A 15,910-nucleotide genomic window follows, 5' to 3' on the forward strand; every position below is an offset into this window, starting at 1 on the left:
AAAGTTAAAGCATGGGAAACAGACTGTTCGATGTCCCTCCACTTACAATGTACACATCCAGACAAACTGAGGGAACAAAGAAGCTACAAATCCAAAGGTAAACTATAAGAGGCACAGAAATACCATAAGAAAATGTTATACAAAAAGGCAACGATCTGTAGAGCTGCTTTGAAAGTGCATATTCATAACTCACATTTTTTTTAAAAAACCTTACTTACGTCATAACCTCTTTTAATGATTCAATTGCTTTTTCCAAAGTAACTTTATCAGGGTTGTCATCAGATGTATGCTTCTTTAGGTCTAAATATACAAAACAGGTGTTTAAGTACAAATGAGAAAACGTTTACTAAAATAAGCAGAGCAAGCTTGCTTTCTCTTAACGAAAGTTACTTACCTTCAGTAACGATATATCTGTAAGAGACTTTAGTTAGATTCCTTACCTTAGAATATCCACAGGCGTCAGGCTGGATCCGGAAAGATGTGTCAGCAATACCCTTGCACGTCGCTAGGTATCGTCTGCGTCTCCGCGTCCGTCGTCGTGATCGCCGAGATGACATCGGAGTACTTAGACGCCGCCCTCGCGCGCTGACGTCAGTTCTTGTACATAGCTTTTCGCGCCAGAAACGCAGAGCCATGCAAGAGACAGACACTGGTGCCATGAATCTAGGGCCCTGAAAGGGAGGACCTTAACCCTAGATATCAATTCGCAAAACAGAGAGGATGGGCGGGGCTGTAAGGAATCTAATGTTTCTTACAGATATATCGTTACCGAAGGTAAGTAACTTGTTCATCTGAAAGAAACACGTTAGTTAGATTCCTTACCTTAGAATAGATACCTCAGCAATACCAACCCTGGTGGTGGGTCTGCAAACCAAGATCACACCAGGAAGTCCCGGAGAACAGAACGGCCAAAGAAGCCGTCCCTCCAGACTTGGCTGTCCAGGCAGTAATGCTTAGCAAACGTGTGCAGCGAGGCCCACGTAGCTGCCTGACAAATGTCCTGCAGAGGGACTCCCTGACCCAGGGCAGTTGTAGCCACTGTGGCCTGAGTGGAATGGGCCCGCAGCCCCACAGGAGGTTCCTTCTTAGCCAAGGAATAACAGGCCTTAAATGCACAAGACGACCCACCGAGAGATGGTCCGCTTGTGCACTGCCCACCCCTTCTTCGCGCCCACATAACCAATGAAGAGTTGGTCGTCCACCCGGAACCGTTTCGTACGGTCCAGATAGGACAGTGTTCGTTTTGGGTCCAGACGGTGGAGCCTCTCTTTCGAAGGATGCGGAGGCAAAAAGAAGGTGGGCAATGTAACAGACTGGCCGATGTGAAAGGCAGTTACCACCTTAGGGAGAAAGGAAGGACGAGTCCTGAGAACAACCTTGTCCGGATGGACAGAGGAAAGGAGGCTTAGAAGAGAGCCTGGAGCTCACTCACCCATCCAGCAGAGGTGATGGCAACCAGGAAAGCAGTCTTAAGAGTCGGAAGATGAAGATGACAATTATGAAGTGGCTCAAAAGGAGCGCACATCAGATAGGTTAACACCAGGTTCAAATCCCACTGAGGCATTACGAAGGGGACAGGAGGAAACATATGAGTAATGCCTTTAAAGAATCGAGCAACAACAGGGGACTTGAAAAGAGAAGGCTGATCAAGAAGCTGTAAGAAAGCAGAAACAGCTGAAAGGTATCCCTTGAGGGTGCCCAGAGCAGAGCCCTACTTGGCCAGGGAAAGAAGAAAGAGGAGAACCTCAGAAAGAGGGACGGAAAGGGGATCCACAGCCTTTGCTGTGCACCATGCCACAAATTTGTTCCACCTGCAGGCGTATACAGTTTTCGTGGAGGGACGCCTGGCTGCCAGAATGACATCACAGACTTCAGGAGGCAAGTCAAATGGCATCAACTGCCGCCGCTCAATCTCCACGCATGGAGGTGGAGGTTGGATAGGTTCGGGTGGAGGACCGTCCCCTGCTGCTGCGACAGAAGGTCCGCCGGAAGAGGCACTCGAATCGGGGGATCGATTGCCAGACTGAGTAGCTCGGGATACCAGTATCTTCGTGCCCAATCTGGAGCCACAAGGATGACTTGGGCCCGGTCGCACCTGATCTTCAGCACCCTGGGCAGAAGTGGTAAAAGCGGAAAGGCGCACAACAGACCGCAACTCCACTCGCCACGAAAAGCGTCGCCGAGCGAGTGCCGCCTTGGAAATTCCAACGCGCAGAACTGATGGCAGTGCGCGTTCTCTTCGGTGGTGAATAGATCTTAACAAGGCTCTCCCCACTGCCGAAAGAGGCCTTGCGCCACGTCCAAGTTCAGACGCCACTTGTGATCCATCATGCACCGGCGGCTGAGTTTGTCCGCCCTGGCATTCAGAGAACCCGCCAGGTGTTGAACCACCAGGGTGATGCCCTGATGTTCCAGCCATGTCCAGAGGTTGAGCCTCCTGAAAGGGTCCACGACCCCACCCCGCCTTGTTTGTTTTAATACCACATGACGGTGGTGTTGTCCGTGAACACCTGCACTACACTTCCCCGGACAGAGGGAACGAATGACTTCAGTGCAAGCCGGATCGCCCACAGCTCCAATAGGTGGATATGGAGCCGGGACTCCGCCGGGGACCAAAGGCCTCTGATCCGCGCCTCTCCCATGTGGCCCCCCCAATCCCAGGAGGGACGCATCCATCACCACTACGTGCTCCGGTTGGGGTAGGGAGAGGGATCTGCCACTGACCCAATCGCGGTCCGTGAGCCACCAATGCAACTGTCTTGCAGTGCCCTCTAAGATCAGGACCCGGTCGGACAGGTTGCCCCGATGCTGGGCCCACTGGAACTTCAGGTCCCACTGCAGAGCCCGCATCTGCCATCTGGCGTGATGTACCAGCAGGATGCAGGAGACCATCAGACCCAGCAGCCGCAGCACCAACCTGACTGAAATCCGGGATAAAGGCTGAAAGATCTGAATCAGAGCCTGAATATCCCGAACCCGCTGTTCCGGAGGATAGACCCGGAACTGCGTTGAGTCCAGAACCGCTCCGATGAAAAGGAGCTTCTGGGAGGGACTCTGATGCGACTTCGGCACATTGATGGAGAACCCCAGCAAATGCAGGAGGTCGGCCGTAGTCTGGAGGTGGGAAACTACTGTCTGGGGCGAGCCTGCCTTTAACAGCCAGTCGTCGAGATGGGGGAAGACTGGAACCCCTAATCTGCGCAGATGAGCTGCGACCAGCGCTATAACTTTCGTGAACACCCGAGGGGCACTGGTGAGGCCGAAGGGGAGCACGGTAAACTGAAAGTGCTCGTGGCCTACCGTGAACCACAGGCAACGCCGGTGGGCCAGCAGGACGGGGATGTGGAAATATGCGTCCTGCAAGTCCAACGCTACCATCCAGTCTCCAGGGTCTAGGGCAGCCAGAACCTGAGCCAAGGTGAGCATCTTGAACTTCTCCTTCCGGAGGAAGGCGTGGACGATCCTGAGGTCTAAGATAGGGCGTAGGCCCTCTTTGCCCTTCTTGGGAACCAGAAAGTAGTGGGAACAACCACCCCGACCTACTTCTGGGCCAGGAACGTGCTTGATGGCCCCCTTGGCCGAGAGGGCCGCAACTTCCTCCAGCAAAAGTTGCAAGTGATCCCCCGACATGCGGTGGTACTGCGGTGGCATGGCTTGGGAGGTCGCCTCGAAGGAGAGGGAGTAGCCCCTTCGGACAATTTGCAGCACCCAACTGTCCGATGTGATAGTATGCCAGTGGAGCAGGTGATGACTAACTCTGCCTCCCACAAGCGTGGAATGGGCCTGAAAGCTCGGACTAGGAAGGCTTTGAGGCAGATGTTGCTGGGGCATATGTGGGCTGACCGGCTCTCTGTCCCCCTGCTCCACCTCAGCGGAATCCACGTCTGTAACCGCGTTGAGGCTGGTTCTGCGGCCTGTGGCTAGACGGACATGTGGGGGTGCCCCTTCCTTGGCCACGAAAGGGGCAAAAAGCGGAAGTTTGCGGGCGCTGGGCCGAGGCCCCCAAGGACTTGGCCGTAGCCCTGGAGTCCTTAAAGCGCTCCAGCGCACTATCCACTTTGTCGCCAAAAAGGCAACAGCCATCGAAGGGCATGTCCATGAGGGTGCTCTGGACATCCCCGGAGAAATTTGTGGCCCTCAGCCAGGCGTGGTGACGAATTGCCACCGTGGTCACAATTGCCCTACCTAGCGAGTCCGTTGTGTCAAGCCCACATCGTATCGAATACCGTGCTGCATCCCGCTCCTCGGCAAGAGCCTGGGCGAGCCGTGTCTGGGCCTCCTCCAGACACTGGGGCAGCACGTCCGCCACTGTATCCCACAAGGAGTGGGTGTAACTGTCCAAAAGGCACGCGGTGTTGATAGACCGCAACCCCAAACTAAGGGAGGAAAACAGTTTCCTCCCAAACTGTTCCAACCTTTTGGATTCCCGATCCGGAGGAGCGGACGGGAAGGCGGTCTGGGAGGTAGAGGCCTGGATAACCAGGCTCTCAGGGATGGGGTGCACCGACAAAGCTGGGGTCACCCGGTGCGGGGCGGTGGTGCCGGGCAAAGTTCCTGTCCACAGGACGGACTGTGGAGGGCTTGGACCAGGTGCCCATCAGAACGTCCGTCAGTGCCTCATTGAACTGCAGTAGAGGCTCCAAGGAGCTTACTGGCGGTTGAAGCACTTCAGTGAGGTGGTTAGTCCTCACGGCCACTGCAGGGAGCTCCACAGAATAGGTAGCACCCTCCTCCGTAGCCACAGAGGGAGGAGAGATGATGTCAGGGGAGGTGTCAAGACCACTGGCATCCCCCAGCTCTTCTGCCCAGTCCTGGCTTAACTGGCACTGCTGTGCCAGAGGGTCCTCAGACCCCTCCCAGTCATCCCCGACATCCGACTCCTGGTAGACAGGCTGAAAGGTCGGAGCCGGGCGGTAGATGAATAGGTCATCCATCACCGGGCCTGGACCTAAACCTGGGGACGAGGTAGTCTGGGGGCGGTACCGAAGGGGTCGGCGCCGGCGGAGGGGTCGTAGGGCCTGCGTCTGGACCGAAGTCGACGTTTGCGCCGGAGCCGCCGGCTCGCTAGGTCTCCCAGTCGGACATGCGGGGCCCGAAGGCACGCCGGCAGGCCTCGACGGTGGAACCAGACTCCTCATGGCCACGAGGAAGTCTCGGATCTCCAGAGTCGCATCAGGCCCAGGGACCGGAGGGTCTGGGGCCGGATGAGACTCCTGCGGCGCCGCACGGGTGGTGCCACCCGAACCCTCAGCAGAGTCGCGCAACCGGCGAGGGGGCGTCAGAAGAGCGATGCCACTTCTTCGACTTCTTACTGTGCTTCGACTTACCGTAATGAGAGGACTTCGACCGCGAAGAGCAGTGATGGCTGCGGCTCCGCGACCGGTCCCTCGACCTCCTCCTCGACTGGGACCTTGAGCGGCGCGGAGCAGACTGCCGGATCTCGAGCAGCTTGCGGGACTGCTCCCACCTAGCCTTCTAGGTCAAGGCCCGGCAGTCGAGGCACGACACAGCATCATGGTCAGCCCCTAAGGCAGTAGAGACACCAGCGGTGGTGACCCGTGACCGACATCAGGCGGTGACAGGCGTCGCACGGCTTTAATCCAGGCCTCCCTACCGGCACCAAGAGTCGAGGTCGACTCAAAATGGGAACCAAAAAAGTTCAAAAAAAAGTTTAGTCAAAAAGTGACTAAAAGGGTATGCTCTTCTCGGATATGAGCTTACCTGAGTGGAAAAAAGAAGAACTGACATCAGCGCGCGAGGGCGGCATCCAAGTACTCCCTCTACTTCATCCCGGTGATCCCATCGACAGACGCGGAGCCGCTGACGACGCCTAGCGACGCGCAAGGGTATTGCTGACGAAAATCTTTCCGGATCCAGCACGACGCCTGGGGATATTCTAAGGTAAGGAATGTAACTAACGTGTTTCTTTCAGATAGGACTATGTAGTTGGGAGGAAATACCCAAGTCTAGTTTTCAGATAGCGTAACTTCTGGAGTTGAGATCCAAAACAAAACCCTTTTTCTAGTTGCCCTTGCGCCAGATGCATGGATGTTCTAAAAGAAAGCAAAGTCACCAAAATATTCTTTAACTGTTACGCATACACAGCACTAGCTGCAACCATCATGCACCCAACGGGACTATTACACCAAATAAGTTTCTCCTCAATGACTAGTACAGAAGGCAGAGAGTGGGATGCTTGGTCTGGAGGAAGAGCAAATATGAGACCACATGACTGCTATTTAATTAAGGACTTTTAGTTTACTAATTAATCTAATTCTCCAGCAGTAGCATCTTTTGTCCATACATAATTTTGAACATATCCAACCCCTAGGCTGAAACACACATAAATAAGCACCCAATGAAGACTTCATTTTCCAAATTTCATCTTAGAGCAACCTTTTTGTGGAGGTAGCGCAAGTCACAAATTAAAGCATAAGATTAAGAACCATGTATAATAGCAAGGTAACTTTTTCCACAAGTGTACTACTTCCATAACCACTTTTTTTTTTTAACTTGGGTAGGAAGCAGTAAACACCTGGGAGATGGGCCAAGATCTCCTCTTTGGGCCAACTATTTCAGGGATGTCTGTCCAACTCAAGGGTCTGCCAATGAATTGATGTAAAGAGTGCAGGAATGGCAAACAAATGAACATTCATATTGCTACCTTGAGGTTCTCCTATCGGAGTGATTAACCAAGAATAAGTTTATGGATTTCCTCTTGCAGAATGTCCTGAAAATGGCTCTGTAATTGTTAGCTCTGGCATAAGTGAAAATAAGGCAGTCTACAATCCATATGTTTACATCTTTTGTTTCTTGTCCATGTTATAAATTAATAACGACAAATGAGTAACAACCACCATGTTCATTTAACATAATACCTTAAGGTCTGCCCACATGCCCCAGTCTCTTGTATGAAACATCACTTCCAGCAGACTGGTTTGGGTTTTTCAAAAAGACTAACTGTGTGAACCTGGATAGGATCAAATTCAGAACATTACTTGGGGGCAGACCTCAGATGGCCCCAGAATAACTTGGTCAGTACAAACGTGCAGGAAGGGACTCCTCCGACAATGTCAGAATTTCAACTACACTTAATACACTTTCCAGTCCATATGATTGCATGAACTTAAAGGATAAAACATTCATCTTGAACAAACTATAGTCTCCATCCTAAACCAAGTAGACATCAGTGAATTATAATTAAAATTCTTAGGAAATCTCATTACAGATTTTAGCTAAAGATATCCTCGTTTAATTTTCTTCGAAAATGACCTTGCAGCCACATGAACCATAATACGTTTGTTGCAGAACAATCAAAGCTAGATGAAGGAATTTGCTGGAATTGCAGAGGTGAAAGCACCAAAAATATTCTTTTTTTAAAAATGTTGTGTTGGCTAAACAGGCTCTGGACATGAACCATAAATCCACCGAAGACTATTCCAGTGGACCGCACTCTAGGATCAGGCGTTTAAATATAAAGAGGCGGGATTGTGATGAATTCTGATGAGTCTCGAGAAGGGAGCTAACACAGTACAGGTTTATTAAAACAAGGTGTTTGATACCAAACACCACGAGTTTCAATAAAGCCATCGTGTAGCTAGGGGACCCAATGACCAGTGCCCAGTACACATACTTAAGATGACGCCCATATTCACTAGTACCATCTAGTAATAGGACTCGACAGCACAGAGGCATTTCTTCTCATGCATATATGCCCTCACATTTAACAATGCACCCTGCCTTAGGGCTACAAGGCGTGCTGTAGGGGTGACTTACATTTACTACATGCAGTGACTTTGGCATGGCACACAGGCAGTGTGCCATGTCGTGTTTTCACTCATGGTTTGCACTGACATGCAGTCTGTTCAGGTGGCCTAATACATGCTGCAGCCCTTAGGGACCTTCTTTGGTACCCATGCTCTAGGTACCAGCAGTACCACTTACTTGGGTCTTACAGGGGTACCAAAGCATATGCCAATTGTGCTACAATTAGGTGATTTTACGTTGTTTTAGGGGAAGCATTGGCACTGGGGCCTGGTTAGCAGGGACCCAGGGCACATAATCTGAAAAACATCAGTAGAAAACAATTGTGGGTGACCATGACAAAAAGGGGCACTTTCCTACAGTGCCGCATTGTGCCGCATAGTTAGCATTTTCTTGATGCATAATTTAGTCAATCCTGCAGCATAATTTGGCACTCCTCTGCTGCATAATTCCAGTGGCCCTGCCAATGGCGTAAGTCTGGAAGGTCTCTGGCAGGGACCCTACAAAACATTCAAGGTATACACAAGAATCGTCCTGCTGTCATGTTCTCCCACTTTCAAGTTCACCAAAGTGTTGAACATAGCTAAAAACAGACATGACAGGTATAATTTGACAAATGTCAAAAGGATACTCACATCCCCACCCTGCACATTCTGATGAGCTCAGATGAGTCATCTTTGTCCAGTCCGATAAATCCCATACAGGCCAAGTATTAGGTCGGCAGATGCTGGAGAGCCAAATCGCATTAGTCTCCAGCAACTTCAGACAGAATAAAGGTAACTTTCTAAAAGTTAGAATCTCCATATATTTAATAAAAATTAGACTTCACCAATAGATTGGAGTTTCATCAAGTATAAAAATAAGTCTTTGAATTGAATCTTTAACTGGTACAGGTTAAAAAGTGAGACTAAACTGTATATTCTAAACTTTGACTTTTCCTATGTGCCAGGTATAAACAAGTGAATGCCATTTGGGCCTAGTCACTGAAGAAATATGCCATTTCTAATGTCACATCTCCAACTCTTAATTATCCACCCTACCTTGTACACAGCAGGGTACACTTGGAGGTGATTTATGTAATATTTGAAATCAGTTTCGCTACCTGTGAAAAAGGTGATTGACAGGTCTGCGCAGCAAAGATCAGTGTAGGCTTGACGCCATGTTTTCACTACAGTGGATGGCCAAATAGGTGCCCAAGTACAGTGGCAATTAACTATCTATGCCACTGGTGTACTTCTGCACCATAAACTGTGGCTATATAGGAGACTTAAATGTCCCAATCTTATTTTAAACCAATTGTGTCATGTTTTAGGGGCCAGAGCACAAACTGTGTACTGGAAAGCAGTGTCCCGGAGTTGCAGTTCCAGATTACCAGCAGGCGAGAAAAAAATAAATGATTAACTAGGGGCAACCACCAAGAAATTAGTCACTTTGCAACAAAGAGCTTCCTCAAAGTACATTAGTCACACTGCTGTTAAAAATAAAAAGCTGTGACCACTTTATTTTAAGAACACTAAACCATAAACAATAAATCGGTTTACCATTCAGAAGCAGTGCAACACTGGGTAACCTCTGAACTGGTCGGATGAGCAATTCTGCTAGTGTCTGACGTCCGCATTCTGGTCTTGCTTGATTAATCTGTTAAAAACAAAACAAGTGCTATGAGTATTTGTACAGTGCATGTCTGCTACTTATGGATCATGTATTGCGTCAGGGCTCTACTAGGCATGCAGACCAGAATCTCAAATGATGGCTAGTGTTGGAGGAGTAGAATGCTATACCAAAGACGTGATGGGGAGGAGCCGGAGTGTAAAATGGGGCGTTCATGTTTGATTAGTGGGCCTGTGATCCAGAGGATGGCCTGCTTGCAGCTTCATGCTTGATTGGTAAAAGGTGGCTTATGCAACATGCTTTGCTACAGATATTTGGGTTCAGTTTTCAAGTTGTGCATCATACAGGTTGTGGTACATGTAAATCGCAGAGCCCAATGCAGGTCCAGAACTGGGAGAGCCATGCTACATGTTCATGAAACACTGAATATGTAAATAAGCTCCATCCTAATTATTTTATGTACATTTATTGTATGTACATATCCTAAAATATTGACTGAGTAAGCCTGTGGCAGTGTAAAGAACTGAGCAAAAAAAATACAAACGCTAGAGGAAAAGCACACTTATTAGTGAGGTAGGCTAGAAGTGAGTAATGTGGGCCTTGATAGCACCAAGGAGTTCAGCTTTTCAATGGTTCATGCAAGAGGAGTCCTTGTTTAGAGGGTTGAAGATGGAGCAAGATTTTCATTTTCCTGTTAAACAGAGTCCACCAGTAATGGAGGAAATTGGGAGGGGCGAGTGAAGTCAGGCTGGCTACCACATGGATTTGAATACTTATGCGCTGTCCCCAAAACAAGCAGCTTGGACATAGCTTATTGCAAAGAACATGTTTTGCCAGATGACAGATGAGAACTACCTGATTAACAGTGTCAGCTGTTATCAATCCAAGCTCAATGAATGAAATGTTACTACTCACTATGTGCAAGTGTTTCTGGACATTCTGCTCTTGGTAAATGGGAGTGGTAGCCTGGGTGAAGACTTATTTGCCTTAAAGCTTACATGTTTGCTTAAGGGTCAAAGTAGAGTGAACCGAATACAGGGAAATACCAGTAATTGACACGCCAGGCAAATTCCTCTTGGACAACCTGTAACCTAATTTTAGAACAGTGACTACAGAATATTGAAAACAGCAGATATCAGCATAACGTTTTTGTGATATTAGTGGGCCCGTTTTGTGGTCTGGTCGGTAAAATACCTTTACAGTTTGTCCTTACAAGTTCAAAACTGCCCTCATTAGCAAGTGTGGGACACTGTTTAAGCTACTTGATTTTTTAATGGAGGCCTCTTAATTTGGTGACGGAGCCCATTTACTGCCCCATCATAACCATGCTTGTAAGTTTATGATGGAATTTCACTTTTAATTTTGTATTTGCTGAGGGCAGATCTACGTGACAATGAAGCAGTGCAAAAACAGTAGTGAAATTTACAATGTAGGTTTGTGCATTCAGGACTGTGCAGAAATTCCAGATGGACAGAGGCAAGAGATACAGATTTTAGGGTTTACACAATGGAGCAAGAGGTAATTTTACTTCTGCAGCATGAGATCCGGGGTGAGTATTTCAATATGTAAGGTTTCTGCTTTATTAAGGCAAGTGGGGCGGGGATTCAAGAGACAACTAAACATCCACAAAAAGGAAAATCTCTAGTTTTCAGGGTTTTTTTAATACATTTACATATTTTTGACATCTTGCAGTGACAGATTATAGCCTTGTATTTTGCAGTGCTCCCTCAAGAGGAAGAGAATTACAGTTTCAGATAGCACTGTGGGATTCTTGTGAGAGTCTGTGCCCCTTCTCAAAGGATATCCTTTTGGGGGCGTTTCCTCAATGGGAATTTTTTAATTTGTAGATATTAGTTTTCAGTCCTTAGGCCAGTGATGAGCTGCTAAACAGTTTCCCACTGCAGGTGCAGTCTCCCTAGAAATCAGAAACCGCTTTTTTGCTATTTCAGTGACAGTTTGGCATTTCTATAAGTCAGTTTCAAAATAGGTACAAATGCCATAAACTGCTTGAATGTTACATTTCATCTTTCCACTGACTGGGGAAGCGTTTCTGTGAGAAAGTGGCTCTGTATATACTGTTCCCAAATAGGTACAGGGTGTACAGAGTCCACAGTCCCCAGAGGTTTGGCAGAAGCTAAAGTTAGATATAACCTTACTCTCTAAAGTGGTAGCTTGGTCGAGCAGTAAGGCAGTATCAGAGGTTAGTGTATTTTGTTGCACACACTCAGTCAGCAAATGGTCTCACACACTCAATACCTGAACTCTAGGCCAATGGTTTATATATAAAAAATATATGCTGGTTTTATTTTAGAACCAACAATAGGTATTAAAATATACTTTCTCAGAATGAGATGCTTTATATAAATACATTTACAATATGCAATTGACTTTTTGTAGAAAGTTACAAGTGGTTGCAATAGGCAACACAATTTTAAACACAATAATGCATTGAGTTCAATGGAAGTTTCAAGTTATTTGTAACGGATTACTTTTAGGATTACTTTTGGAATTCCAGGACTGGATCCTAGATTCAGTCCTGAGTCAGTACTTGGAATCAAGTGATAAAAGTAGACTTAATTACTGTTATGATTTTTAGACAATATTTTGCTATTTTAAAAGTTGACACTTAGAAAATATTTCATAGAAAACATTCAATGATTCCCTATGGCAGAACATTCAAGTTGCAGGTAGAGTATGTTCTCATTACTTTTGTAACCCAGTACTGGGTGCCTAGACTCAGTACTGGGACCTTTATCCAAAACAGGTAAGTAATTACATTTTCAGAAGTTACACGATTTTAAAGAATCTTTACAGTTTGCAGAAATTGACACTTAGAAGAAATTTCACAGAAAAACAGTCAATGATTTCCTATGGGAGAATATTGGGTTACTGGTAAGTACAGTTGCAAGTATTTTTCAGAGTCAGTGCTGGGCACCAAGATCCAGCACTGGGAGCTCACTTAATAGCAGGTGAGTATTTGTTACTCGGCTGATTTTTGGTGAATATATCAAGTTTTGGAAAGTCCACATTCAGAAGAAATTTCAGGAAAAGCCAGTCAATGTTACCCTATGGAGAAAATTGAGTTATCGGTTTAAAGGTAACTACTCGACTGGTAAAGTTAAGGTTCTGGGCATAGACTCGGGGGTCTCCCAGAGTCAGGTAGGTACAGTTGGTTCACCCTCAGCGGCACAAGGGCGGCCGGGTGCAGAGAGAGTTGGGCCCAATGTTATCCTATGAGAGGTAGGGGGGCCTTGGTTGGTGGCTGCTCACTAGCCGGCCACACGGCTGTGGCAGCTGGGCTCCTGGTCACTTACTCAGGGCAAGTGGGGAAGTAGATGGGTGTAGAGATTGCACTGCCAGGGCCACTCGGGCGGCTGGATGCAGGGTGCTTTTGAGCCTTCGGGCGCTCAATTGATGTCAATGGGAAATCTCCGGTTTAGAAAAAGACTGCAAGCTCGGGGACGAAGATTCTTCAGGTGCCACCACCACTTCGAGAGGTAAGTTGGGTAGTTGGAGGATAGGTAGGTACCCCGGGATTGGGCACAGGGGGCCGCGGGGCACCTTTTGGTGTCGGGAAAACTTACCCTCTATTGATCGCGGTTGGGGGGGGGGGGGGGGGGGGCACCTGGTTCTGAGGCTGCAGGAGTGTCGAGGGAGGTTCTTGGGTGCCAGACTCAGGATCACAGTCGCCGTGGGATCGTCCTCATGGTCTTTTTTCATTCCGGCACAGGCAAGGCTTGGTGGGTGCAGAGTGTGAAGGATTCGTGGTTCCGGGCTGCTGCCAGGGATTAGAAGTAGATTGTGAGTAGAGCCTCTACTCATGGGAGTCCCAGGGGCTTAGAATCAAAAGGTAGCCAGGTCCTCTGGGGTTTGTGAGGTTGCTGGCCACAAGAAATACCAGGTTGGAGCAGGAGCAGGTTCGAGGGTCGACAGGCCGGTAGGGCTGGGGCCAAAGCAGTTGGTGTCTTCCTCTTCTTAGCAGCTGCAGGGCAGGTCTTCTTTCTTCTAGCTCTTCTTTGGATTTTGGAATCTGGAAACTGGGGAAGGAAGGTTCAGGGTGCCCCTAAATACTAGATTTAGGGGCGTTACAGGTAGGTGAAGGGCAGGGCCCAATGGGTCCCTGTCCTGGGGTGGTTACACTCCCTATCCTGCCTCTCTCCTGTTGGAGGGGGGCAGTAGCCTAGTCCTGATAGGGCAGGGATTCCCATCTTCAAGATGGTGAGAACCCGGAGATGTGCTTCACCACGCCTCCCCCACCTGAGGGGTGGGGTTGGCAGGCTGGCACATCCCCTGTCCTTATTTGGGGTTTCCGGCCAAAGCTTCCCACGAGAGTGGGGGGTTGCAGTGGCCTGGGGAAGCTCACAGAGGCGGCATGCCTTTGAAGCTTCCCCCTGCCCATCCTGGGGGAGGAGATTTAGCACCTCGCCCAGGATGTGCATTGTTGCAGACCCAGGAGAGCAGGGGCTCTCCTACCCAGGGGTCCAGCAACATGTCTGCTGTGTGGCAGCCTAGGCAGCCTCTCAGACCAGACGTGGATTGAAGGTTAGGTTTTAGGGGGCATCTCCAAGATGCCCTATGGGGTGCTTGGTACATTAAATCCCACACTGGCATCAGTGTGGGTTTAATGTGCTGAGAAGTTTGATACCAAACTTCTCAGCCTTCAGTGTTGCCATTATGTTGCTGTGAAGTTCGTGTTTGACAAGCTCTCAGCACCATGTACTCTTAAATGGCAGCACTGCACTTACAGTGCCCAGGAATGGACCTGGGTACTGTTGGGGCACAGGGCATATGCTCCTGTGCCCACACCACTGGCATAGGGCACCCAGCTAGAGGGGTGGCTGATCTATGCCAGGGCAGTGTAGGTGGTGGGCATGGCACACAGGGATGTGTGCCATGTCGACTTTGTTTTGTACCCAGAGACTCAGCCTGCAAGAGCAGTGTGTTCGTTTTAGGGTACAGGGCCTCTAAGGGTGGCACAATGAGTGCTGCAGCCCTTAGTGGCCTTCCCTGGTCACAAGGCCCTGGGTACCTAGGGTACCTTTTACCAGGGGCTGACATGTGGCCAGGGTTTGCCAATTTGGGTTTTGGCTGTTAGGCAGTTTTTAGGGAAGGAACACAGGCCCTGGGCACCTGATTGGCAGGAGCCCAGGGCACAACAAGGAAAAGTGCATCAGCTATCAGGCAAAAAAAAAAGGGGGGGGGGGGTTCCTGCAACAGAAACCCACTTTCATACAGTTTCCCACTCACATTTGGTGCACACTTACAAAATGAGCTTAAGGTCATCATTGTAGTACCCAAAGCTGCCTCCAGATGTTAAAAGGAAAAACTAAACAAGTTGTTAAACTTAAACTGGCAGATCTGTTAGTGTTCAGTTCTAATATGTCATTTCATCGTATTTCAGGACAGCCTGCAGGTTCACAGTCTTCAATAAAGCAGTCATAGTAACCAAATTATTATAATTTCATGCAGTCCTGTGGAGTCAACACTCTTAATTGTTCTACCACGTTGATTGAGAATAGTTCATTGGGTAGGGATTGGTCTCCAAAAGTAGATTTGACTATTAGTGGTGCCCATGAAACATGATCAGGTGGAACGAGATTTAGAGTATTAGAAAACAATATAACATATGAGAACATGTGGGGCATGTGAAGGCAAATGCTGCATATTTGGTCGTGTTACACCTGTAACAAGGGATACTTTTTTCTACATGGTGAATTTACCCACAAGCACTTAAGTGAAAAAACTCAAAGTAAAGCACAAAAGCTTTTTTTATCCGACCCTCTACTGAAAGCAATTAGGCCATGAAATTAAATAGCAATTGCAAAATAAACTATAAATGATTTTATTCAGGAAAGCAGGTCCTAAACAAGACTTGTGTTGGGATTACCCCACCAATGAAAACACTGAAAGCATTCTGCACGCGAATACATTGCCAAACTTAACTGGCAGCCGTTGGTGAAATTCCCATATACACTGAAGGGAAACATGTCAACATGTAGATAAGGCTATTTACCATACTAGAATAGTAGTGGTAACATATGTCTACCCTAAAAATACCATTTAAATTACAAATAAGGAGACAAACTTTACAATTGAAAACTTTTAAAAATCATTGAAGCATACCTTAAGGAAAGCATGGAATCTGGGCTTCTGCTTTTCACATTTGGCAATGGTTTCTTTGCTCATTTCAAAAAAGTTCACAAACTGAGGGTAGATTTTCACCAAATCCTTCGACTAAGGGGAAAGCAATATGGAAAAAAGGACTACTTAATTGATGACAAACATTTTTGGAAGGAACAGCAGAAATGCTCTATATAGCAATGATGCCGGCACAGGTCAGTAAGAATGGATTAGTGAACACAGGATAACCAACAGCTGTTTCATGAGTTAATTGCACTGACAGTGTGATGGCACTTGGCAAAAGAAACGCCTACATAAGGCTATTATGATAATTTCTTCATGCAAAATTAACAAGTCTAACATGATCAGCGCAGTAGTACAGACAAAAACATTAGGTTTGTAGGGCAGGAACTAC

The 15,910-nt window shown here is 47.8% G+C and overlaps 1 protein-coding gene across 6 annotated transcripts in view; it reads right to left on the reverse strand.

The window, feature by feature from the left end:
* The window catches only part of ECT2 (epithelial cell transforming 2), a 210,481-nt gene that overhangs the window by 71,446 nt on the left and 123,125 nt on the right, over positions 1-15,910 (reverse strand). For all 6 annotated transcript variants that reach the window (XM_085635428.1, XM_085635430.1, XM_085635427.1 and 3 more), the window contains 3 exons: positions 15,499-15,609; positions 9,306-9,402; positions 219-300 (listed from right to left, as the gene is read on the reverse strand). In XM_085635428.1, coding sequence (XP_085491554.1) covers positions 219-300; positions 9,306-9,402; positions 15,499-15,609 — 290 coding nt within the window. The remainder of the gene's footprint in view (positions 1-218; positions 301-9,305; positions 9,403-15,498; positions 15,610-15,910) is intronic.

The sequence above is a fragment of the Triturus cristatus genome, chromosome 11 (genome assembly GCF_964204655.1).
Source record: "Triturus cristatus chromosome 11, aTriCri1.1, whole genome shotgun sequence".
Lineage (NCBI taxonomy): Eukaryota > Metazoa > Chordata > Amphibia > Caudata > Salamandridae > Triturus > Triturus cristatus.